General features: G+C 37.7%; 2 protein-coding genes across 5 annotated transcripts in view; both read right to left on the bottom strand.

Annotated features, from left to right (window-relative positions):
* The window catches only part of USP49 (ubiquitin specific peptidase 49), a 49,020-nt gene extending 24,667 nt beyond the window's left edge, over window positions 1-24,353 (bottom strand). The window contains exon 1 of the mRNA XM_083359841.1: window positions 24,216-24,353. The gene's annotated coding sequence lies outside the window, so the exon portion shown is untranslated. The remainder of the gene's footprint in view (window positions 1-24,215) is intronic.
* On the bottom strand, window positions 13,538-24,372 carry MED20 (mediator complex subunit 20). 4 transcript variants are annotated; one of them, XM_083359842.1, is made up of 5 exons: window positions 24,216-24,372; window positions 23,431-23,586; window positions 22,508-22,662; window positions 18,615-18,868; window positions 13,538-15,863 (listed from the first exon to the last, which is right to left on the bottom strand). In XM_083359842.1, exons 2-5 carry the CDS (start codon window positions 23,487-23,489, stop codon window positions 15,648-15,650), a joined length of 684 nt encoding a protein of 227 aa, XP_083215968.1. In that variant the 5' UTR covers window positions 23,490-23,586; window positions 24,216-24,372; the 3' UTR covers window positions 13,538-15,647. The 4 variants fall into 4 exon arrangements, with proteins under 4 accessions (XP_083215968.1, XP_083215969.1, XP_083215970.1 ...); XM_083359843.1 differs by lacking the exon at window positions 23,431-23,586 and having other exon boundaries at window positions 24,216-24,359; XM_083359844.1 differs by lacking the exon at window positions 23,431-23,586 and having other exon boundaries at window positions 22,508-22,652; window positions 24,216-24,359.
* Window positions 24,373-25,116: the final 744 nt, after the last annotated feature.

Raw genomic sequence — 25,116 nt, 5'->3', positions numbered from 1 at the left:
AAACTAGCCAAGCAATGTAACTTTATATTTTGCAAAATTTCAAAACATGCTGCCCAAATTCAAAAAGATAGTAGTATTAAATAACTTTAAAACAGAGCTCTACAAATCAAAATCCGATTTTTTAATCTAATGTATTAAACTACAATTATAACAATCTGCATTTATATTGTTTACAAGGGATCTTAAAAATAGCTGAAAATATCTATTTTTGAAGTCAGTCTTATATACACACACACATACATACATACACATATGTATAAGTGCTAATGTAAGCTTTAGCTTTCTGAATGAATTATTTACATTTACAGGAGTGCTCATAAAAATAATCTGTTTCACATAAATACAAAGCATTCCAGTACTGTTCACAATATTATGGGTCTTTTTCAAAAGCATATTTTAAGTGTCTACCTCTTACAGCAGTTTGGAGAATTAGAGACTTAACTAACTCTGATGAGTTCAAGAGGTGGAGGAGGGAAATTGATCTACAGAGCAGCAGGAATCACACTGACAGCTTGCTAATCAAGGACAAGTGTTTATAGGCCTGAAATTTTAATTTTATTTGTAGTCAGCTACTAGGAAAAAAATAGAAAAATCCTAAATTAAACAAAATAATTGTTTAACAGAACAGTTTATACGAAAATGTAATTTTCAAATATATTTTACCATCTAAATTAACAATATAGATTGATCTTTGAAAATTATACCATATCTGAATAGATTTCAAGATATAAAATTCATGCAGAATTTAGAATTAAAATCTCTGCATCAAATCAGAAGAATTAATGTTTACTGGTACTATCTAACCAGTTCGAGTAGTAGCTTGAACTTAATAATGTATGTTATATGAAAACCCAATGTTCCTAATTTATTGGGATTGCATTCCGATTCCAACAATTGGGCAATTCATTTATTTTCAGCAAGAAAAATATCTTTTCATTTAGTTATGATTGGTGATATGTTCCTTTCTTTTTGCAAAGCCGAGTACATGGCTGAAGATATCTTACATCTTTATTTTAACCTCAAGCAAAGAGAAATACCTGTTCGCTCTATGTTTATATTTCTTTAATAAAAATGATTCTATTAAAATGTTTGCCACCAGCTTGGCAATAAAATTATTTTTTCTCTATTTAATTATTTCTCTTTTCAACTCATTTAACATAAGTACAAGTTCACTGTGATCGTTTGCAAAGATTTTATAGTCCTCCCCACCTCAAATATTGGTCAATCAATATATTGAGTGCAACAGTTTGCATCACCATTAAACATCCCATCCTAAATTCTGCCTTTAGTACACAGGTTGTATAAATTAAATCAACCTTGGGGAAATCTGGCTTGGATCAACACTGCATGTAGTAATCTTTTATTTCTTAAAAAAAAGAAAGAAAATAAGAAAATCTGTATTTGCATTTCTGTAATATATAATAATTTAGTCCAGTGAGAACGAACATTCCCATAACTTGATATCCTAAAAATGTCTTAGTTGAAAATAAAATTGAAAGTTGGCAAAGCTTCTTATAAGTATCTATTTAAAAGGATACTTTTAAATAGATTTGTAGAACAGAAACATAAAGAGTGGTTGCACCCATGTATTTGTATGGAAATGTGTCCATTTGTCCAGAGAAAAGGAACAAAAAACTGAGACCGTAGGAAGTATCTGGGGAGGAAGTATCTGGGGAAGGGGAAGATTAGTAGGAAAAGCTAGATGACCAATTTGTCTTTGATCCATTTACCTATAATAGGGTGTTCTGTAGCCAGCTAGATGCATTATGACAGACATTTTGGGAATAGAAAAGGCTCCCAACAACCATTTTGTGAGAGATCCCCTAACGTGTTCACAAATTCCAGAGTGCTCACCAGCTCCCCAAATTATCATCTCCAGTCATATGCAACAATTCTTAATATATACTTTTGTTCTGGAGCTTTATTTTGTATAATTTTCAATAAGAGAATAATACACTAGATAAAACTAAAAACAGCTTGCTGTCCTGACACAATAGATTTGGTAACTGCTGAATCTCACTCTTTCAAAGCACAAAGAAATCTATGGCAATTTCTTTTATATTACCAGCTCTTGAGGGTGCACACACACAACTAGCTTGCAAAGGACTGGGCCAATTATGCACAAGCTTTATCAGTAACTACAATCCACTCAAATGATAGCATTACATGTAATTTACTGCACAGCCAATTAAGAATAAACATTTAAAAATACTAAGGTAACAAATATAAATGAATTTCCAAATTGCAAATAGCACAAATTCAACCACAGTCTGTTATAGTCAGGGATTGAAAATTATATTTAAATTACATTTATTCCTTAAATAATTCAGTGATTGCCATTTAAACATGCAAGGGGTAAGGTGTAATGAAGATATTCTCATCTGAACACTTTCCATATATCAATGTGTTATCTTTTTAAAAAACTTAAGGCTCTAAAATAGTTTTTATGCAATATAAACATCATCCAAATCAAACTATAACTAAGGGTATAAATAGTGTTAAGTCAAGGTGGAAACAGTTCCTTCAAGATTACTAGTTCTTAATTTATTTAAATAATATTTCACAAAGGTGCTTCTTTCTACTATATGTTTTAGCAACTTGAAGAAATCTAAGTAATATTCATACAATGTTGTATTGCATAGTTAAACAGAAATATTCAAAATAATTACAGTTGGAAGTTATGAAACATTACTATTGAAAAGGATTGAAGGAATAAACCTATGTGGCGTCTTCTACAGACATTTATGGGTATTGTTTCCTCAGAGAGTCTAGCATTAACTACCACAGTGCCTAGCTTCTATTTACTGTCTGGACAGATAGAGGTGATGCACCAAAATTGCAAAGCTAACCCCTGATAATGGATTACATAAAGTTATGTTCCTTTTATGAGCCACTTAAAAGGACTGTTTGTATATGTGAGAATAGTCTCTAAACATATCCCTTTTTTTCTTTTAGTATTTTCAACATCAGTCTTTAAATTTGCTACAAAAAAGCACATTTAAGAATACCACTGAAGCATTTGTGAAAAGAACCAAATAAAGTCAAAGCAGCAGTATTTTGGGTCTTAGTGGATTCTGGAGATAATGCAGATCCAGCTAACCCTTGAATACTGGCTAGCATAAAAAAAATCATGTGAAATGTAGTATTAGCACTACAGTGCTCTTTCACATCTACAGTATGCTATCCCTTACTTTTCTTATCCTTTCTTACAGGATATTGTATTATATCATAGCAATTACATTTTAATTGCATCAAAAACAAAGACATCATCCACTACTCCTTCAGTAAACTTTCCTAAGTATTTTTCTCTAATTAATCTACTAAAGTTTCTGGTTTTTACTCTGGGCCTCCTTCCTGTTGCTTTCATTGACTGCCCACCCACCCCTTTGTCCCCAAATCCATAACATTCAAGTTTCATTACATCCCTTCAGCCCCCACTAATTTCCATGCCTCTTTGGAATACAACAACTTCTCAGCAGTTGAAATAGTTGCTGAAGTGGAAGAAAGAAGGTAATCAACAGCCTTTACAGCCAAATACTATTTATAATTAAGCTGAATTTAAATGGATCACAGAAAATAACTGGGAGATTGTGACTTTATATGCCAAACTGAAAATATAATTCTATTTAATAATTCTTATTAATTCTGGATTGCAAATCTTTTTCCTGTAAATGATTTTAAAGATGGATGCTTCTGTATTGTCTACCATTTGTCAGACTGGGAAATACTTAGAGGGATCATTTTCAACGGGTATGTCAACTTGGAGCCAGAATTATTCAGCCAGGATGAACTAGCAGTTGAAAATAGTAGAACACATTTTCCTATGGGTGCCATCCACAGCAAAATGTACCTAACACAATTACCCCTCAGAGGAAACGTCTTTCCTCCAGCATGGCAAATCCTTAGCCAAATAATACTTATCCCAATTGTTAGAAAGAAAAGCATAAGCAAAGATAAATTATCTCTCTCCAATATTTCAATTACTTCACTACTACTATGAACCCAATTCTAAAATATACTATTCATGGATACTTGCTAGCCCCTAGAGTTTCTACATTAGAAAAATCTAGCAAGTAAAGCCAACTAGGAATAACCATTGGCACTTTTGAATAGGAAATTAAACTTGCAAAAGTATATTTAGAAAAGGAACAAAGTATGGGCAGATAATGTTGAACTCCAAGTCTGATTAGTCTTAGCCATCATGGCTAATAGTTGAGATGATAGAACAGCAATCCAATATCTGAAAGACCCCATATTTCTCTACTTTTAAAATCAATATTCTATGCTTTGATTCTTCCTTTTGCATTATAACATGTAATTGTATAACCAAGCTGAAATTTGATATTAAAAATAAAAATATTTTTAAAGGACAGCATAATTGAAAAGCAATAAACAGAAATGGTATCTTATTTTTGCAACTGTATGTGAATTGTATCACCCATTAGTATTTGTTTAAATGTTTAAGAACATTTAGTATGCCTCTATTAACAATGTTTTTCATGATTAGTACAAAGTAAATCAATATGGATAGCTAACATTTAAAAATGCACATTATATTATTAAAAATATGTTTCCACATTCTGCACTTTAAGCATTCATTCATTCATTCATCCATGTGGGGAAATATAACATTCTCATTTTTTCTATATAAATTTAAATCAATAGTTCATATACTAATGAACATTAATTAGTATTTAATGTGAATTTTAATTTTAGAAAGTGAGAAACCTACCCTAAAATGGTTTATTTTGACCCAAAAAAGGAACCAGATTTCACAAAAGACTTATGAGAAAACATAAAAGAACCAGAGATGCTTGATTTTACATCTTCACTATTATTTTCTATACACTGTATTTTAACAAAGATACTAGTTAAGAGTGAAGACTTGGCTCCACCGTATTTTCTATTAAAATCTGGGTGAGAAAGAAAAAAGCAAAACTTTGCTTCCTTTTGAAAAATCAGTGAACCATTACATTTTTAAACAATAAGAACTCTTAAAACTTTTAACAGACCGAACAGTATTTAAATATGCAGGTGACTACAGATTCTGCTTATGTTGCAATTTACCATTACAAGATCATGCCCACCTATCAAAGCAACTAGTTAATTCTTCAAAAAAAAATTCTTCATTTGTTTTCCTGTATATTAAAATATTTTCAGTGATAAAATAGGGTAGATATTATAGAGCCATTGTATCAACATAATTACATCAAAACTTATGTTTAGATGAAAATGCAGTATTAATAATTTCAACATCATAGTTGCTATATAACAAACAGCATTTGAAAATGAATTGTTACAAAAGCTCAATCCATGTTTAAAGGCCAAGAATTCCCAAATGCATTACTGCTAGGGACACATAACCTCTATCACCTGATCTCCCCAAATCTTCTATTTATATCAACATGCTAATAACAAGAAAACTTCAAATCACAAAATACATTCTAAAATAATTTTAAGATACTTAAGCTGTAATGTTGTGGAAAAAGTTACAAACATCTTACTCGAAATTGACCATGTAAGATTCTAACTTGCAAACAAAGAACTACACACAACTAAGCAACAACAGCAGGAACCCTTCCTGTTGCCTACCACTATTCCAACTTTTTTCCACATTGTTTATGCCACCACTTCCAACAATTACACTACTTATTAAAACAATTGCTACTTTGCCTACAGTTATTTCTTCCCACTATTTTGCTGCTCTCCAGCCACAAATGGCAACAACTAGGAACATGCACATAACTCTTTTAGCTTTCAGCAACTATGCTTTACCTACCCAATTCTTAATGCAGTTCTTAAATCTCCTTAAAGTGCCTTTCTTCCAGCATCCTGCTAGTTTAATGTCTACTAGTTTACTCCCCCACCTTTTTTTTCTGCCCAGTCCTCAAGCTATCTCACAGAACCCTATGGGTTTAATAAGACTCCTAGCTCTTCTCACTATACACCAGAGCACAGCCTGTGTTTACCAAAGCAGAGTAAAGTCTTATCTCAGACCTTCAAAAGTCAGTTGTTGGCCAATATCTTGGCTTGCTCAGGCAAATCCTGTCACAGCTATCCATCTTTTCATTCGGGAGGGTTGACTTCTGTCTTCTTCCCCGCTCCCTCTAAGAGGGGCCAGCGCTTCCCCCTCTCGGTTAGCACAACCTCCTCTACCCCCTTAGGAGGGGCTGAAAGGAGAAAGGCTCTCCCCCACCCCCTACTCTTTAGGGGTCAAGACCTCTTCCCCTCAACCGGCCTGCCCAAACGCGTGAGGGAGATTCCCTCCAAATCAGAAGGTGGGGCTTAAATGAGCACAGCCTTCATGTCCCCAATGTGCAATCTGAGCTTCAAAGGGGTGGAGCCCCCTCAAACCTTCCACGACAATTGGGGGGTAGAGTCTCCCCAACCGGCTACAACCACGCACAAAACAGCCCTTTCTACCTCAGGAAGGACTCTCCCGCTTCCCCCTATTTAAGGTCTAAACCCCAAGGGGGTAAAGCCCCCGCCCCCCCCTCCGGCCCCTTTATTTACCGCCATCATCAGCACGCGCGAGCTGTCACCAAGCGCGAGACACCCCAACCGGTACGCGACACGCCCCCCCGGCCTCCCATTGGCCGCCAACTTCACTCCGCCCCTGGTTGTCATTGGGTAAGGCGCGCGCCACTCATCATTTCCGTCCCGCCCTCGGCATGTGACGCTTCCACTATTCAGCTATCTTGTTTACGCCGTCTGCGCACGAACGCGGTCGTTGAGTTTTTCTGGGACGATTCTTTTTTTTCCCCCCTTAACGTCGTATACGTAACGAGAAAAAGCGGGAAGCGGTCTCCGATTTACGCGAGTGGCGCGTTGGAGGATGTACGCTCTTTTCAAGAATCAAGGAGATTCTAACGGCTTTGCTCAAAGGAACTTGGGCTCCTTTCCTATTGAAGGAATGGCTTACGGGGTGGCATTGGCGGAATCTGAGAAACCCTAGCTCCATTCTCCAAACTCGGAAGCTTTGGACGGGAGCCTTTCTTAAAACAGGAGCCGGCTGTGCATTTAGCTCCGCCCAGGAACTGTGACATTCTTCGAGTTGTGAATCGCGGGGGGGGGGGGGGGGAGGGAGGGAAAGGAAGTGGGGTTAAGCTTGGTTGAATCGCAGGAGGGTAAATAAGGCTGTTTCCGAGACAAAGGGACTCTTAAAGTGGTAGTGACCCATTTCGTGAGTCCTCCGCCTGCCCGCCTATCTGGAGCTTGGCGGAGGGGTTGGCCAGGGCTTTTTCAGCTCAGACCTTCCGAGCAGCGCAGACTTTGCTTGAAACGCGTGTAGAGACTCCCTGTCTTATGTGTGAGCGTGGCTCGTTCGGGCCCAGGGAGGGTAGAGAAGTCTGCCGAATATCTGCACCTCGACGACGCTTCTTAGAACGAGGGCAGCATCTGACAGGTTCACAGGTGTAATAAGCACCCGAATATAGTTATGATAACTCGCGCCATCCTGCAAAGTCTTCGAGCGACCTGGCAGGTGACCGTCGGCCTCTCTGTTCATCTTCGGTTTCTCGTCTAGCTAGCTAGAAGACATTGTGCTTCACGCGCTGCATTCTCTTCTGGGAATATTTCGGTCTTAATAAGGGGGGAAAAACGGTTTTACTTTGTTAAAAGGCATTAAGAAAATCCAATTGCTTTAGTATGACGTCTACTTTTAATACAGTTTGCATCTGCATGGAGCTAAATGTGACGTTTTGTCTGGCTTGAGCAAGGCTATATTTGTACATGGGTTAGTTTGAATCAGGCAGGCTGCGATCAATGAATGAGTCTTTTAAACAGCCCATATCAATTTCCCTTAATACATATTCCTTTTTGTAATGGGAATGGTTCACCATTATACAAAAAAAAGACCTTTGTAGAAGATTGGTTAGTTTCTTTACAGAATCTCATTTGGTAGCTGAATTTTATAGTGCTTCCAGAATTTTATGGTGCTTCCAGACAAACGCCTCCAAACACTAGTGTCAAATAATATTGTGTTTTTATTCTTTTTTCCTCAATAGAATCTTTTTTCGTTTTTTTAAAGATGAAAGTGATGGGAAACTAAGGTTATGTTATTTTTTGCCCCTTTCCTTGTAAAATTCCATGAAAGAGGTAGCACAATAGAAGGCTTGTTCGGAAGAATCTCTCTTTTCCTGAGCAAAAAATGTGGTAACATAAATGCATTATCATTTTCAGAAGAAAATGTTACAGTAATTATTAAATGGGACGTTTTATCAGGTTTCTGCTAATCCATCAAATTATATCTCACATTCTTGTTCATTCAGTATAGTGTAAATATAATGGATTAGTGCTTTGTGATCCTGCTATGAAGTTAAACTATGAATCTTAATGATTATTACATATAATCTATATATAGCGGAATTATTTTTCAGTGATGCCCTGCATTGCAAACAAAGGATCCATGGTTTGTGATATGACAGTAAAGTGAAAACAGCTAATTCCAACCTGTATCCACTATTCCAACATAAAATCCAAATCTGTTTTGCTTAATAGCTTAATGGTTATTCAAAACTTGGAAGACTTTATAATTTGCAAATTTGCAATGTTTTGATTGATCCTATAAAGATAGTGGATGATTATATTTTGGAGTATTTCTAATGCATTAACGTTGCTTTGTATGTATCTGGGATCACTACACATTCCAAAGCATGGAGTTTTTTTTTCCCCCAGGACTCCTCCCCCCTCAATACTCACACACTGTTTGCCACCATATCTCTTGTTCAGGCTTCACAATTCGCAACAGTACCACAGCACAGAAACCTGATAATGCAACACATAACTGACAGCTAAAACCATTTTACAGTCTCTGCTGTTAATAGCAACACAAAACAATGGATCGATTTTAAGACACTGCAATATGATGTCCTACATGTCATGCAATCCTACATGAATAGATGCTAAATTAATTTCTTCAATATTACATTAAATGGCCATGTTTGAATACATATTACAGAATCAAAATTAAAACAATGAATCATCGTAGCTTTTGATCCTTTGATTGGTTTTACTCAGTATTATTATACAATGTATTTAACTGAGATAACACTGTAGTATAGTAGCTGCATAATAATATGTATGAAAGACCTGCAATAAGATGATACATGCATGGAATTTCATTGTGACTATTATACTTTGTGTCATTAACATATCAGTTATATATAACTATAATGTATTTTGGTTATTGGTCTGTAAATGTAATAACTATCATAGTTTCTACCGTAAGCAGCTGTATTATGATGCAACAGAGGCATAGACATGAACTGTAATTTAACAGTGGATTTTAGGTTATTGTTTTAGAATAACATTTTCATGATAGTCATCCCACAAATAACTATACTGCAACATTGGCATTTAGTTTATGGCATAAAGGTAATTTGTGATGTGTATTACATGTTGGCGCCATATGCATATCCATTCTTACTCCTGATTTATGATATTTATCTTAACCAGTTTTTAACATCCTGAACATCCTCTTTCGAAAGCTGGATTTATATCACAGTGATATAAGTCTTTAATTTCTGTATTTTTCATTGGTATTGATACTAATGGTATTAAATGATAGTTAGGATGTATTCCTGTAAAATTCATGATATATTCAATACCTAATCTTTATTTTGCACCATTGCTCTAATACCATAAATATGCTATTTATCATTTTTGACATAAATATAAACAGCTCTAAGCTGTGCTCACATGATGGATTTTTTATCTCTTAGGAAGATCCCAGATTCAAAATAAGATTGATTGGATCATATTAGTTCTATCAAGCAATTACTCTATTATTGTACATTTTTAATATTGGTAGATGTTAACTTCAGATAGTAAATTTAAAAGTACTTTTAAAAAATGATGAAAATCCATCTCCTAGGTATGTTCTTGAGCCACATTAGTGACAGATGAAGAGTTTAACTAGTAGTGTTATTATAGTCCGTTTTTCTTTATGCTTAGTCCAGTATGAATTCTTTTAAATGTGTTGCCTATAAATTTAGACACCTGGTGTTAAAGTAGGTTTTTGCCAATGCCTACTTTCCAATCCAATGAACAATTTTTAGGTATGGAATTAAGTCATCTGTGGATCCACCTAAATTGATCTTTGCAGTTTTGTATATTGGTATGTAAACAATCTGATCCTTCTAAATTTTCCCATTATGATAGAATAGTAATTCTATAACTTTATTGTGTCTTCTAGATAAAAAATAAAAATAAGCAGCCGAAACATATGTATAAAAAACAAAGGTGTGTACAATAATGATATTTCTGAATGGTCTGCATACAAAAAAATTATGTTTACTACCTAAAAGTTACTTTTTACTTCCACTAAGTATAAGGATTGGCCAACCAAGTTAACCTAGGATAAGAAGCAGACTGTGATAGTTTTGGTTGCCATGGGAACTAGTGAATAGAAAGAGAGAGAAAGAGGCCAACTTTGGGGGAGGGGTAAACAAAGAAATATAGAAGAAAATGATAATATGGAAACACATATATGTGAAATCTTAGAAAATCTTACCTAAAAATTATAAGTCTCAGTTTTATAAGCCTATATGAGAGGAAGCTGAAAAGCAAGGTACTTGAAGAGAACAACTGTGTTAAAATGCAGCTGATCCTAGTACTTAGTAGGTTCAGAAGCTGCAACAATGAAGCTAGAGGAGCAGGATTATAACGTTTTCCTAGCTGGCAACTCAAGGATATAATTGTAAAATGCCTTAGACTGGTTGGGGTGTTGTGAGAAAAAAAGAAAAATCATTTGGCCTCCATCCTTCCAGATTCCTTTTCAATGATCTCAGTGGGATGAGCTTTGCTCCTCTCCAGAATTTGAAGATGTGAAGGCCTTTACCCGCCCACCCAGTGGGACTCTTTGGGAGTCAAGAAAAGAACCAAAGAGTGCATTAGAAAGAGTAGCAATTGAAATAACCTTTTAAGAATAAAACTTGTTGGCTTTGGGTCTCAACCCTCCCTCAATATCCAGCAAGCCCCAAAAGGAGAACTTGCCTCATGCCCCCACCTCTTTGGCAAAGGATTCTGCTGAACCATCTCCCCTTGTGTTTTCCTGGGTCCCATCACAAACCCATCACAACTGAGGTCTCTAAAAATCACAGAGCTGCTTTTGCGTGGATGACGTGGCCCATTAAGGAACTAGAAAAGCATTGAGAGGGAATCTGGAAAATTATTGATCTTTCCAAGTATATATCATATTTTTCATGTCAAACAGTCCTGGGAAGCAGAAATGTAGAGCTTCAGGGCATAAATACCAGGAATCTGTAGAGAAGAACTTTCAGGCTGATGAATGCAAAATAATTAGAATTTCGGTATCAGTGTTCTATGGCAGCTATACCAAACCAACCCAGTAAAGCTTCTTTTTGGATTATTTGAAAATACCTTGAAGCCAAGTTTAAAGGTCATGGTTTTGATTGGAAAAAACCCAGGAATTTCAGAATTTGCTCTTTTTTTGCACTCCCTAATTTTGATCTATTTGCAAAGTACAACAGGTACTTAAGTTTCACTAAGCTAGTTTGAGCTCTTGAAATACTAGAATATTAGCCCAGTGCACACGTGAATTTGACTTCATTGGGCAGGTTATTAAGATTTATGGTACAGATTTTTTCCTCTGGCAATATAAGGTTTGGTTTTACTCCACGTTTTTTCTTTTCCAGTCATCACTTCTGGAGTTTATCTTTTCCTCTTCTACATAGAACAACAGTCTTATGAAGAATGAAGATTGCTTCTCTAGAAAGGCTTCCTGCTGGTTAATTTAAATGATACTGCTTCTAATTTTACTTTTTTTCTCAGATTGTTTTCTAAAATTACATCATTACAAAGTCAATATTTAGTTTTCTTCCATCCAAAGAATATTAATAATCCCCTGATGTTCTGAAGGCAAATTGTGAGATGTGCTTCTTTTAGTTGCTTCAGATAATATTTTATTTTGGCTTTCCAAGTGCTTTAAAATTTCCAGGAATGAATTTGTATGATAATTCTTTGCAACCGAAAGCTTCTTGTTATATAGTTATATAGCTGAGAAATCCTGCTGCTTTGCTGAAATAGTCCCTGCAGTTTAATCCGCGTATTACCTTCTCCAAAAGAGTATTTTTCCCTTAATGATTATGGAGTCAATGAACACATCTTTCATTTTACTTTGCATAATGACTTGATAATCCTATTCTAACATCTTTTCCTGGATATTCAAATAAATTTTATATTAAATTGATTATATTATTCTCTGGTATAGCCCCTGCTCTTCGAAACATCCTTCCCTCAGACATTAGAATAGCTCCAATTTGGTTGTCCTTTCATAAAGCCTTAACAACATGCCTATGCCCCCAGGTCTGGGGCCCTCTGTGTTAAAGACATCTTCAAGACTCAGTTCCCCTTGTTGGACACATCCATTCAGAATGCTTAATTTGTCTATCTTAAAACTAATGAGCACTTTTTTAGAAGACAAACTTTTTTTCTTCCTAATCTTGAAATCTATCTCTCATCTTGGTCAAGACCCCCTTGCTGGTTAACAAGTATAATTAAAGAACTTAGGAAGAAAACTAAAATCATCAAAATAACTTTAGTAAGAAAGCTCCTTGGGTGAAACATAACAAAGATAAGCTTAATCCTGGAAATAACAGTGATAGAAAAGGCTTAAGTGTCTTAAGTGTGTCTACAGCTAATAACGTGCACTGTACTCTTGCATAGTCCATTATAGAGAGAAAACAAATCAGGTGAGAACCTGACCTGCACAGGTTAGAGTCAGAAGAAAAAAGGGACTGAACTGAGAGGCAAAGCAAGTGACAGTCTTAAGAATATCATTATAATCTATAATAGAGTGTTACGCATGGATATAAAATGAAAATTTTTAAGATAAAAGGAAATTAAGTATACTTTTGCTAGTTCTCTCTGCATCTATTGCCCTTAGTAATCAGCTTCATAGGTATAAAAAATATTCCATGCAAAGCTGAATTCCAACAATAGAATCCAGTTCCAATAATTTTTAAAATCAAGTTTCCAGACCATCTTCAATGGAAGCTTCACATATACTGTACAGTATTGTAATAATCCAGGATGGAAGATGGAAGTTACCGGGCTGTGTATTAAAATGAGATCACCTCCATGCAAAGATGATCATAAATGCTTAAAGCTTTTATGTGCTTTAGAGTTTACTTGTTCCTGTAATTACTGAAGAAATCTAGAAGCACCCCAGAACACAAATTTGATACTTTAGGGAATTATCTCAAAGATGCTTTTCAAATGGAAACTGCACTTTTTTGGTTTTTTTCCTTAAAAACATTTTGCTTCTTATCCAAGAGGCTTCTTTAGTTCTAAACAACCATGACCTGGGTGACTGAGAATCTCCAAAGACATTTAGGGGAAATACAACCTTTTTCAGAACACCTCAACCGGACATAACAACCATCTACTAGTATAACTGCCTTGTCCAGTTAAGTTTCAATTTGTTGATCTACATCCAGTCCAAGTATTTCAAAACTTCCTCTGGAGCATATAAAAAGCAGACAAGAGTAGCATGTCATCAGCATACTGGTGTCATTTTATTATAAATCTTGGAATGTATTCAGCAATTTAAATTTTTCCCAATCATGGCTGCTAATTTGGGGCTGGGGAATTCTGGGAACAGAAATCCATACATCTGGAAGTTCCTTAAAGTTAAGAAATCAAATGTAGATGTTATACAGATGGAGGGTAAAACAGAGCTCTGCATCTGAATACCACCCTCCCAACAGTAAGTATGGTAGAAGGAGAATAACTATAAAAGTTTTTCATTCATAGTATCAAAAGGATACTATAGTCTGAAAGGACCGAAAACTGCTGAGATGTCTGGTGACCTCAGCAACAACTCCAACTAAAATATAATAAACATCTTTCATCCAAGATTGACTCGATTTGATCAGCCAACCTTTATTTAGTATCTGATGCAGAAAAAGGAGGTTGACCACAAGTCCTTAGCCCAATTTCTCTTCTATCACATTATAGTCTTTGATGATGATGCAGACAAATAAAAGTTATTACATTCCAAAATCAGTTACAAAATAACAGTCGCTACTTTGACCATATAGACCAGTGATGGCGAACCTTTTAGAGACCGAGTGCCCAAACTGCAACCCAAAACCCACTTATGTATCATCGGGTGCTGGGTGGGCATGACCCATTGGGTGGGTGTGGCCCATTGGGTAGGCATGGCTGCGGTGGTAACGGCAGACTAGGTGGGACTAAAAAGTTCAATCAACTCCAACTTTGCGAGATCTTTCTTTTTCCCGCAAGAAGTTGAAATTGATTGATTGAACCCTTTTTTTTTTTGCACACGGTGGCGGAGGCCTAAAGCAAAAAGTTTTATAAAACCCAGCTTGAAGGCCTAGGACTGGGATGATGGCATACATGCCCACAGAGGGCTCTGTGTGCCACCTGTGGCATGCGTGCCATAGGTTCTCCACCATGGATATAGACTCTTTGACTATTGAATAAAAAGTTATTCATATAAAATCCTGATGAAATGTACGCTTATGACTTTAGCGATGAAAAACTGAATCTTTCTTTTCAAACATATTTATCCTCTAGTTCTGTAAGTTAAACAACTACTCGTGCAAAGAATCAAAAAGCTCAGGTTGCATTCACACCAGAATCTATACAGATGGGAATAAAAATCAGTTACTGGAATATACTTTTTCACAGCCAAGTTGTTAGGTGTGTGTAGAATTGATCTGATATTGCCAATTCTGAATTGAAGATAATCTCTAAAGTATATTTAAATCTCTAAAATATATTTTGAAACTTGGCTCAACTACCGTATATGCTTAGCCATTCTACCAATATTAGTGTACCAGAATGAAAACATGTTTTAAATTATACTATCACACATACTATATTAGAGTTAAGAAAGCAAAAATACCTAAATAACTTTTAAGCATACTACTACCTAGTCTTATATTAGGGTTAGAGAACAGATATATTTCAGGGATCTTTAAGATATAGTATTAGGCATTATTGATAGCTACCACTCCTATTACCAAAAACATATGCCTAAGTTCTTTGGTCTAATTGATAATTAGAACTTTTTTAACGGCTGTGGTTACCTCTGTACAAGGAAGGGAATTCATTACTAGGGTCTCAATAAAACCTAGAGTCTTGTTTTTCTTGCATAGAACAGCATAAAATTCATCATACAAGCAAAGTATATGGAAAGGTTATTGTACAGAGACAGTTACATAGGCAGTTAAGTAATTATCAAGTCTTGACTAAATTAATTAGAAAACAGCTTTTAACAGCTTTTTAATCGGGAAGATTAATATATTTATGTAAGAACTAACAAAAAGGTTTTGTAGGAGCAAAATACAAACCAAACAATAATTAATCCTTACTAGACACAATACAATGACAATCAACATCTTTAAAAAACCTACACATACAGATTCATTAACATAAAATTTAAACTATGTATAACAGTACAGATATTGGTTTCCATGACTAGATTCCCCTATGGCACACATTGCTGAGTCTGATATGAGACAGCATTCATCTTCAACAAGATATTTACAACAGCGACATATTGCTTTGATGGGTAACAACTGCCATCTGGAATACTGGATTGAATGTGCTATTCAACAAAGTGGTTGCTTACTTGAAGAACATTTTCTGACACTTCTTCATCTGATACCTGCAACAGGCACCTGCTGCTGCTTGCGAATTTTGTTGAAAAGTTCCATGTATTGAACTATTGTATCAGCTGGACTGTAGATGCTGTCATGCTTATTACTGAACACAGAGGGGATACCAGGGGCATGATTTCCCATAAAGCTCTGCATGAATTCCATTACAAGATTCCAACAGTCAGTGGCTACCACACATGGACAATATTCCACCTGACAACAATTAACAAAAAATTTAAATAATGAATCAAATCATAATTAGTTCTACAGCTAATAACAATTAGACAGAAAGCTTGAGGGAAAAGGAAACATTCACATATATGTTCACAAAGTCTAGTTATGTTTAAATTTGGGCATGTAGCATGTTGCTACAAAACAAATATAGGGCTTTCTTCCAGATAAGATTCAAAATATTGCAAATATGCATCTTCTAAAATGACTCATAGCAAGTAAGCTTTTAAAATTATCTACAAAATTATAATAAAAAACATCAGTCCTTTCAAACTTTCATTCCTTGTCACAGACCTATACTATCCCAGTATTTCTCTACCAACATATCATAAAATTTCTCCATACATTTGCTGTTTATTTTACTGAACATTCTAACAATACCTGTACTCACTACAAATCATTTAGTTCTTAAGTAACATGGCATTGTAATCAAAAGTGCATGCATATTCAAGATCCCAGTCAATATATCTCTAATGTTAACATAAGCATTCCTTATACATTTATCCCTAAATATATGAAACGAGAGGATATAATACAACTTTTAACTTCTGTGAATCATTCACAGCTATTCACTCAATAGGTTATTACACTGACAATACTGACTTAGCAACTACATAAATTTTCTTCAGGACAATTATCCCCAATCTGGTCCTTCAGGTCTTCCAATGTTGTATCCATAGCTAGTTAATCGAATTTATCCACCTTGGCACTGGTCATCCTCTTTTTTTTTCCTTCCACCTTTCCCAGAATTATACTGTAGTCTTCTCTACAGAGCTAAGTGTTCACATAATGTACCCAAAGTATGATAATTTCTAAAACATCCCTGGCATCATTCTCTCACTTGGCTTTCTCTGAAATAATCCTGCTAAACTCCTCTCTACCCATTCATGCCTATACCTCTGATTTCTTTAAGATGTTGATTAAAGTCAAGAAATCCACCACTCCTCACAGCGCTTAAGCTGCTGGCTGAACATCAGAGCACTATACAAAAGTGGATGGAAGCATGGAGTAGCTATACTTCCCAAGATATTTCTGAGCATATTAATCCTAATAGTATACCTCCAGGATTTAAACTACCCCGACACATATGGGTGACATACAATAGAATTAGAATGACTCATGGGGTGTGTGCTGATTCTCTGTATAAATGGGGAAAGACACCTTCAGCACAATGTGATTGCGGGGCTCCCCGACAGACTATCCAACATATAGTGAGGGAATGCACTAATAGAAGATACCCAGGAGATTTTAAGGACTTCCTCTGCGTAACAACGGCAGCTACTGACTGGATCTCCGAACTCGACATTAAACTCTGAAATGTTATTTCTGTTTTCCTCTTAGGTTTTATAATTACTTCTTTTTAAAAAAAATTGTTTTAACTGTTCTAACTTGTAAATATGAAGTGCTTTTGATTCTGTGTGTGACCAGCCATACGCTAAATAAATTAATCTGAAATAATTTCACTGTTTTTATTTTTAGATCCATCCATTCTGGAGGCTCCTTCTTTAACCTTCCTTCCCACATGCAAAACAATGTTTTTTATTTTTGTCAGAATTCCTGTTTGTTTTCTCTTCTGTTTACAATCTTGTTTCTTGCTCTTTGGCTACATTCTTTGCTGTTATTTTTTTTATCTAAACACAATGTACAGTATAGACTTAAATAATGTATTTGAAAAAGACCTTTTTCTGAGTAAATACTTAGTAAACATGTCTATTCATTCTTGGGTATCTAAATAGCCCACTATTTTTTGTATCATTTCATTTTGATTTTTTACCCATCCAGTCAAGTCAGTGAAATAACTCTGGATTCCATCCATTTGGAATGTTGCAATTTCCCCCCAAAATTCATTCCTGGTTCTTGCATTATTATCCTTCAACTTTCACCAACCTACAAATTTCTATTTTCATATGCCCCCAGAACTCTCATGCTGGCTGGGCTGGGGAATTATGTTGAAATCCATAAGCCTTAAAGTTGCCAAGGTTGGACACTCCTGATCTAGATGATGGAAAATCATAATTTTTGACATACGTTTTAGCTCCAATCCTGTTCTTTATTTACTGACTTAAATCACCTAAATTTTAGACTCTAGGCTGGCGTGTCAAACTCGCCATGTCACATGACATGTTGTGACGTATCATAACTTTTTCCCATTACCGGCAATGGGGTGGGCGGTTTCGCTATGATGCATCCGGCCTGCGGGCCGGCAGTTTGACACCCCTGCTCTAGGCAGCTTTCATTACAATTAAATCTACATCTTCACTTCCATGCATATATTCTATTCCACTAGGCAAGATCAGAGCAATTTCATTCACATTTATATCATTATTCTACTTTCTTAGACTGGTCAACTTTTTTAGTCTGGTGATGACTTTTGTCAATTCAGGCTCTTATATAACACTTTATAGTAACTAAGAGTAACATATAAATTACCAGCTTTAATCTTATCCATGCTACATTAAGAATTCCCTGCTAATCCTAAGGCACAGATGTCAGTTTTGAATATTTTGGCCAGTTTGCCACAAGACAAACAAACTCCAGTTTTATCTCAGGCTTGTTTATGCTATTCTAATCAAGCTAGGTTCTTTATTCTAGAAATGTAGGCAATATACTATGTCACTTTTCACCAATTATGCTATATGTGCAGCATGATGACACATTCAGGATATGATCTCAAATAAAAAGCTCCTATTATTCTAAATATTAATCATGCTATTTAATTCCGACAACTCTTACCTCAACAGATATTCCACGGGCACTGGGCCCCATGGTGACTGTGCCGAGCTTCACCAAAAAATCACAGTACTGATAGCGAGTGCCTCTGCTCTCTATTTTGTTCCCTTTGGCATTTTGAAAGAAGCCTTTCAATTTCACCATAAGGATGTCAAAGTTGGTATCTGCTATAAGGCATGGGCCATTTTCAAAGAGGGCAAAACAGCTGAGGGGATATTCCGAATTGTGCATCACATACATCAGTTTGGCAGCCTGTCCTGAAACAACAGCAGCATGAGTTTCACTTCAAGAAAACTATTTCTTCTCTCTTAGAAACCTGAAAAACTGTAACATTATTACATTTTTATCACTCTTTGAAAGCACTTGATTTTATTACAGAGCATTTATCTTATTCATTCTCCATAAAAGATGATGGTTGCTGATGATTTATGTAAGTAAAATGTAATGGTGTTATTCAGCTGTTAAAAACATTGTTTTAAGGTACAGGGACATTTATCTAAGATACTCTTCAAGTAGCAATTGAGTTACTTTATTCAGAAAATTATTGCTTGTTTGACCCTGTTCAGTACTGTTTTCCATTTTTCCCCAGTTTTTTTTTTACATTCTAATGCAGCTGTTCCCAACCTTTCCAGTTTTACGGACTGACAGCAGTGTGTGTGGGGGAGCATGCTTGTGTGTATAGCTCCATTTGCGCACTCGCCTGCTGCTTGTGCAACCCATTTCCGAACAGGCCATGGCCTGGTAACGGGCTGTGACCAAAGAGCTGGGGACCCCTGTTCTAATGGGCATATTTTAAGGTGCCTGAAAATGGAAACTGACAGGGATCATTCTTGTACAAAACCTTAATAAATACCAGCAAGACTTAACAATACAATCCAGGAAAAGAAGATATCTTAGCAAAATATGGAAGAGACTTCATGGAGTAAGGATTTACTTCCAGATGAATGGATTTTAGTCTTAAATGTGAAGCATGTATCTTTCAAACAAGCATAGAGCTTGCTTCCAGCTGACTTCAAAGAAAAGGGATTTTCTCTGCTATGAACTTTTACCGTAGGTTAGCCCTAAGCAAAACTAATTTTCAGGAGAAACACCTGTACATTCTGTGGACAGCCATGTAAACAAATGTTTACCGTATTTGTTGGACCATAAGACGCACCTGACCATAAGACGCACCCAGTTTTTAGAGCAGGAAAACAAGAATTTGGATTCTACTTTTATGCCCTGGGAGCAGCTTGCCTTTCAAACCTCCGATATATAAAAGAAGGGGAAAAGTGCTACAAAGGCGCGTCTCGCGGAATCTTTCCCAAGCAACGCCTGCGCTCCACCGCTGCAGAAAAAGAAGCGCTGCGTTTCTCACCAGTGCAGGTAGTCCGGGTCCTGTGAGAGGTCGAGTGGGAATGAAGCAGCCCTCGGGTCTGTGCTGTGGAAAAGCCGCAAGCACCGGTGTCGCCTAGGCTCCTGCCTGGCTCACTTGCTTGTGGAAAAGAAGCTGCTTGCTAAATGAGCTGGGCAGCAGCCCGGGATCAGCGTTTCTGAGTGGGATTTCTCAGCGTGACTCAGCTGATCCTGGACTCACTTAGTCAGCAGCCTCTTTTCCGCAAGCAAGTGAGCCAGGCAGGAGCCCGGAATCAGCTGAGTCGCACTTAGAAATCCCATTCAGAAATGCTGATCCCGGGCTCCTGCCTGCTGAGACTCCGGATTTGAGCTGCAGACCAGAGGAGAACACCGCTAATCAGGTGGGAGGCTGGGAGTCCGGATCCAATGCCACCGGCCATCTGGAAGTCCCGGCAGGCGGCCCCGCTGCCACCGAACAGCCGGGAGCATTGGCAACCTTCTCTCGAGGCCACCAGTCACCTGGGAGTGCTGGTGCTTTTGAGCAGGAGCGGCCATCAAGCCCCGGGCTCCCAGCTGACTGGCAGCCCCCAGAAAAGGTTGCCGACGCTCCCGGTTGTTCGGTGGTGTCGGGGCCACCTGCCAGGACTTCCAGCTGTCTGGCGGCGTCGGATCCGGAATCCCAGCCTCCCACCTGATCAGTGGTGTTCTCCTCTGGTCCGTGGATAAAATCCGGTGTCTCAGCCTCCCAGCTGATCGGCGGAGCAATGGGGGAGGAGCAGAACTGGGGTACCACACCTTCGGACCATAAGACGCACCCTCGTTTCCCCCCCCCACTTTTGGGGGGGAAAAGTGCATCTCATGGTCCGAAAAATACGATAAATAGAATATATGGTCCTGCCGTATAAATTTCCTTACAGCTAGCATCCAGAACAGATAAAGTACTATCTGTCTATCTGTTCTAATACAGATCAGGAGAACACTCACTAAATAAGTGTTTTTAATACTGCAGTGTTTTAAATCTTATAAAAATTAGGTTAATCCTCTATTTCAGTGGTGGCGAACCTATGGCACGGGTGCCAAAGGTGGCACTCAGAGCCCTCCCTGTGGGCACTCGCGCCATGCCTCAGAGGTGGCAACTGTCCCTCTTCAACCAGCTGCCCCCCACAGGTGTCCCTCCCCACGAGCGACATTGAGGTGACCACACCCACCCAATCTTCCATGACCACCACAGCCACACCCACCCAGTAGGCCATGCCCACCTGGCACCCAGCAATAAATAAGTGGGTTTTGGGTTGCAGTTTGGGCACTCGGTCTCTAAAAGGTTCACCATCACTGCTCTATTTGTTTGCTCTACTGAGCACATGGAAGGCAACTTTTAAATCAAAATGGTACCAAAAAGGAAATCATATTTGTTTACATAAGAAACAGGATGAAAATGCATTAAAATAGCATTCTACTCATAAGGGGACAGTTAAATTACTGAGTTCAGTCCTGCTTTGTCCAAAATCCAGTTTAAAGCATTCCCAACAGCTTAGATTCTTTAATGCTTCTCGAGCTGGTAACTGGTTTCACTGTTACTCTTACCACTCGGAATTTTTCCTAATATCCAAAAGAATTTGACTTTGTGTAACTTAAGATAATTTCATTTTTTCTATTCTAACATGATCATGGCCTTCTTCTCTGAGACATCTCTTCAGATATTTGAAGAGCAGTATTATACTACCTCCTCAGTCAATGTTTCTCAAGGAATATTTATTAAATTTCTTTAGTCTCTCCTTGTAGGACTTAGTTTCCAGGTAGAGTTATCCTCACTAGTCTTCTTTAGGAAGGATTCTGTGAAATGCGGTCCCTGTAAATGGTTATGTAAGACAAGAGTCTATTGATCAATATAAAATAGAATGGAACTATTCCTCCCAATCATTAGAAAACTACACTTCTAATGATGGAGCCCAAAACTGAGACTGACTTTTCAGCCTCATCTTGCTATTGTTTGTGATCAACTACAATTCTAAGTTATATAATAAATAATTCTTTCCAGCAACCAGGTAGGAAAGCTTGATATTGACCAGGTGCATTTGAGCAGACAAACAAGTGTTTTTGCACTTGGGAAAAATATAGCGTTGGTGTAAGTTATTAAGATTGCTTTTAAACTATTAGCTTTTCCTATCACTTAAAACTTAATAGTACATCATCTTCACATGACTGAGGTATGACAAACAACTAAAGCACAGTAACTTTAATTCTTCGGTAAAGTATCTAAATTAATGAAATAGCCATCAGGACAGCATCATGTGATAAAACATTTTATCTACACACGAGGTACTAGATTTCCAACATGTTTCTTTACAATCTCATTATTTCATGATTAGTATATAAAGTTAAAATTGACTATATTTATGTCCAAAAGTTACTCTTTGCATGATAAAAGTTACTTTACAGAAAATGTTGGCTATAAAGTTACTTGGTGAGATGCATCAAAATGCTGCCATGTTCCAATTAAAGAATAGAAATGTACTGGAAGGATCTGAATATACCAATTTTTGAAGACAGAAAAAGCTCACCTTGACTGCCCATTGTGGAGGCTGCAGTGTGGTAGGTTTCACAATCTACACAAAATGTTCCTTGTTTTTCTGCGCCAAGTAGCTCCAATTTTCTTGTTAATATTTCAACTGTTTGCTGAACACTTTTTCCCTCTGCTACTGGCATCTGAGATACACTAGCACAAGAAATATGTCTTTTTAACTGTGAAAAACAAATACATACCTCCCAAAAAACCCTATTTTAAATGCTATGGGAGACAATACACACAAGGAAATAAGTATAAGAAATGGAGCATCCTTACTCTGCATCAAATGAGAAGACTGTCTTTATATCGCAACAGCACTTTCACTAACCATAGGCAAGATATTCTATGTCCAATAACAGACAAATCAGGATTGATTTAGCTGTCAGCAGACATTTTTTGCCTGTATTCTCAGTGACTAGCCAATAACATTTTCTGGTTTCATATGGCAGTAAAAAGCCACAGTTGCCCAAATAACAGATAACAGAATCACTGTTATCTTTTTGTTATCTCCTTTCCTGTGAGAATGAACAGGAACAGGAAGAAAACATATTTTATCTAGAGAAACTTTGGTTGAACCCATTTTAGATTAATTTCCCACCCAAGTCCTTTTGATCCTGAGGAGTCAAAATGAAAGTGACCACTGACCTGTGGTCCCTTCAGATAATACATTAGGGCTCAGAACAAACTGACAAAGACAGCATATGACTGCAGACTTTGTCTCCCTACTTTAAGCTGTATTTTCCCATTAAATATGACATCTAAGCATAGCCTCATACTCATGGAGTCCGTTGGTGCCCAAATACCTTTTCTAAAAAAATAAAGTTCTGTTTGGTCCGAACGAAACTGAAACAGTGAAACCTACAATCCCACACAATTTACTAATACATTACTACACAAAAACATTTTTTGGGAGCTCACATTAGAATAAGATCAGACGTGGGTTCACAACTGTATTTCTGGCGATGTAAAATGCTCATGAGGAAATATATCCGGAACACTTAGGAAATCCTCCACCACCACATATGAACACCTTTTTAAAGGCTGGCTGAGGATGCCACCGTGGGCTAACCGTTGCTGCAAATAAAAACAGCCGCCGTCGTCAGAACGATCACAAAACCACGGAACGTGAGGCTCTTGAGGATTATTTTTTCCCCCATGTTAGCCGCGTTTCTTCTTCGCTATCGCAATCTAGCACAACCTGGCGGCCTCCGGGGCTGCTGGGCAAGGATCCCCGCCTTCCCCTAATCGGGCAGACTGAAGGTAATGGGAGGCAGTCCAGAGCATCTAGCCAAGGTGGCTGGCGTTAGATTTTCCTTGACAGCAAGAGGATAAAAAAAACAACAACCAGAAATGTGTCTCCCCCCCCCCCCCCGCCGTACGAAAAGTCTCTTTAAAGCAGGGGTCTTCAAACTTGGCCCTTTTGGCTGAGGAATTCTGGGAGTTGAAGTCCACAAGTCATAAAAGGGCCAAGTTTGAAGACCCCTGCTTTAAAGCGTCTGCAGCTACTCGGGCTGTTCTATGGCCTCTCTCGTGTTACTTGCGACGGCAGTGTTTGGACACAAAACATAACTACAATCCCAGATCCTCTTCTGTTAGGCGCCAACCTTGTTCTGACATGTGCAACCGCACCTTAAGCGCTCGAGCCAACGCGTTTCACTCCCTTATCAGCTTCCTAACATCAATAAAAAAAATATATATCCTACCAGGTGACGCCCATGCTTGCCACAGCCTCCGCGTGCCACTGGGTCGATTCTCGCAGCAAGGGCGCCCGCCAACTCGGGATCGCTTCCTCTCGGATTTTGAAGCGCGCAGCGACCTCCCAGCCAGACCCAGCAGGAAGCTCGCCTTTCTTGCCCTCGCTTCTAACAGAAGAAACCAAAGCGGAAGTGACGTAGCCGAATGATTTACAGGGACGATCCGGAACAAACGCTTTCTAGAACGCCGCTTGCGGCGTTCGGAGCGATGTCTCCCGCTGAATAATCCCTTTTTTGTGATTTTTTTTACGCAGAATTAATCCCACACCTTGATAAGAGCGCACGGGTTGTCGCACAAATCAAAGGGATCGTTTGCGAGAATAGCACACTATCAGAAGTGGTGCTTTTTACATAAGCTCCAAGGGCGACGGCTGTCTCCAAATTTGTGGCGTGCGCGTGTTGTTTTTAAATGGGAGGCGAGAAGGATGCAAATTTTAAAGCAGGCGAAGAAGATTTGTTCTCCCCCATGCATTGTTGGATTTTCACTCCCAGCATTACTTAGTTTGATCATTTTAAATTGTCCTTTTTATCTGGAAACCGGTGGATTCCCACTTCGGCTTTAACGGGCAGAAACGTTCATCTAGGTATCACTTGGGTTGCTTTAACTATAAAGAGAATACATCTGTAACTCAGGATTGAACTGTGGGGTGCTTGGTCCTTTCTGAGTTTGGTTCCCCCCCCCCACACTTTGTAGACGTTTCATTACCCAACTCGGTGTTACAAGGGAGTGGGGTTTTAACCTTATCTAGGGCAACTGCGATCACACTACTATAAGGATCGCGCAATTTTTTTTAAATTTTAATTCCATTTATATCCCGCCCTTCTCCGAAGACTCAGGGCGGCTTACAAG

The sequence above is a fragment of the Vipera ursinii genome (genome assembly GCF_947247035.1).
Source record: "Vipera ursinii genome assembly, chromosome: 3".
Lineage (NCBI taxonomy): Eukaryota > Metazoa > Chordata > Lepidosauria > Squamata > Viperidae > Vipera > Vipera ursinii.
Note: the sequence above shows the minus strand (reverse complement) of the source record. Positions and strands in the feature narration are given on the sequence as shown.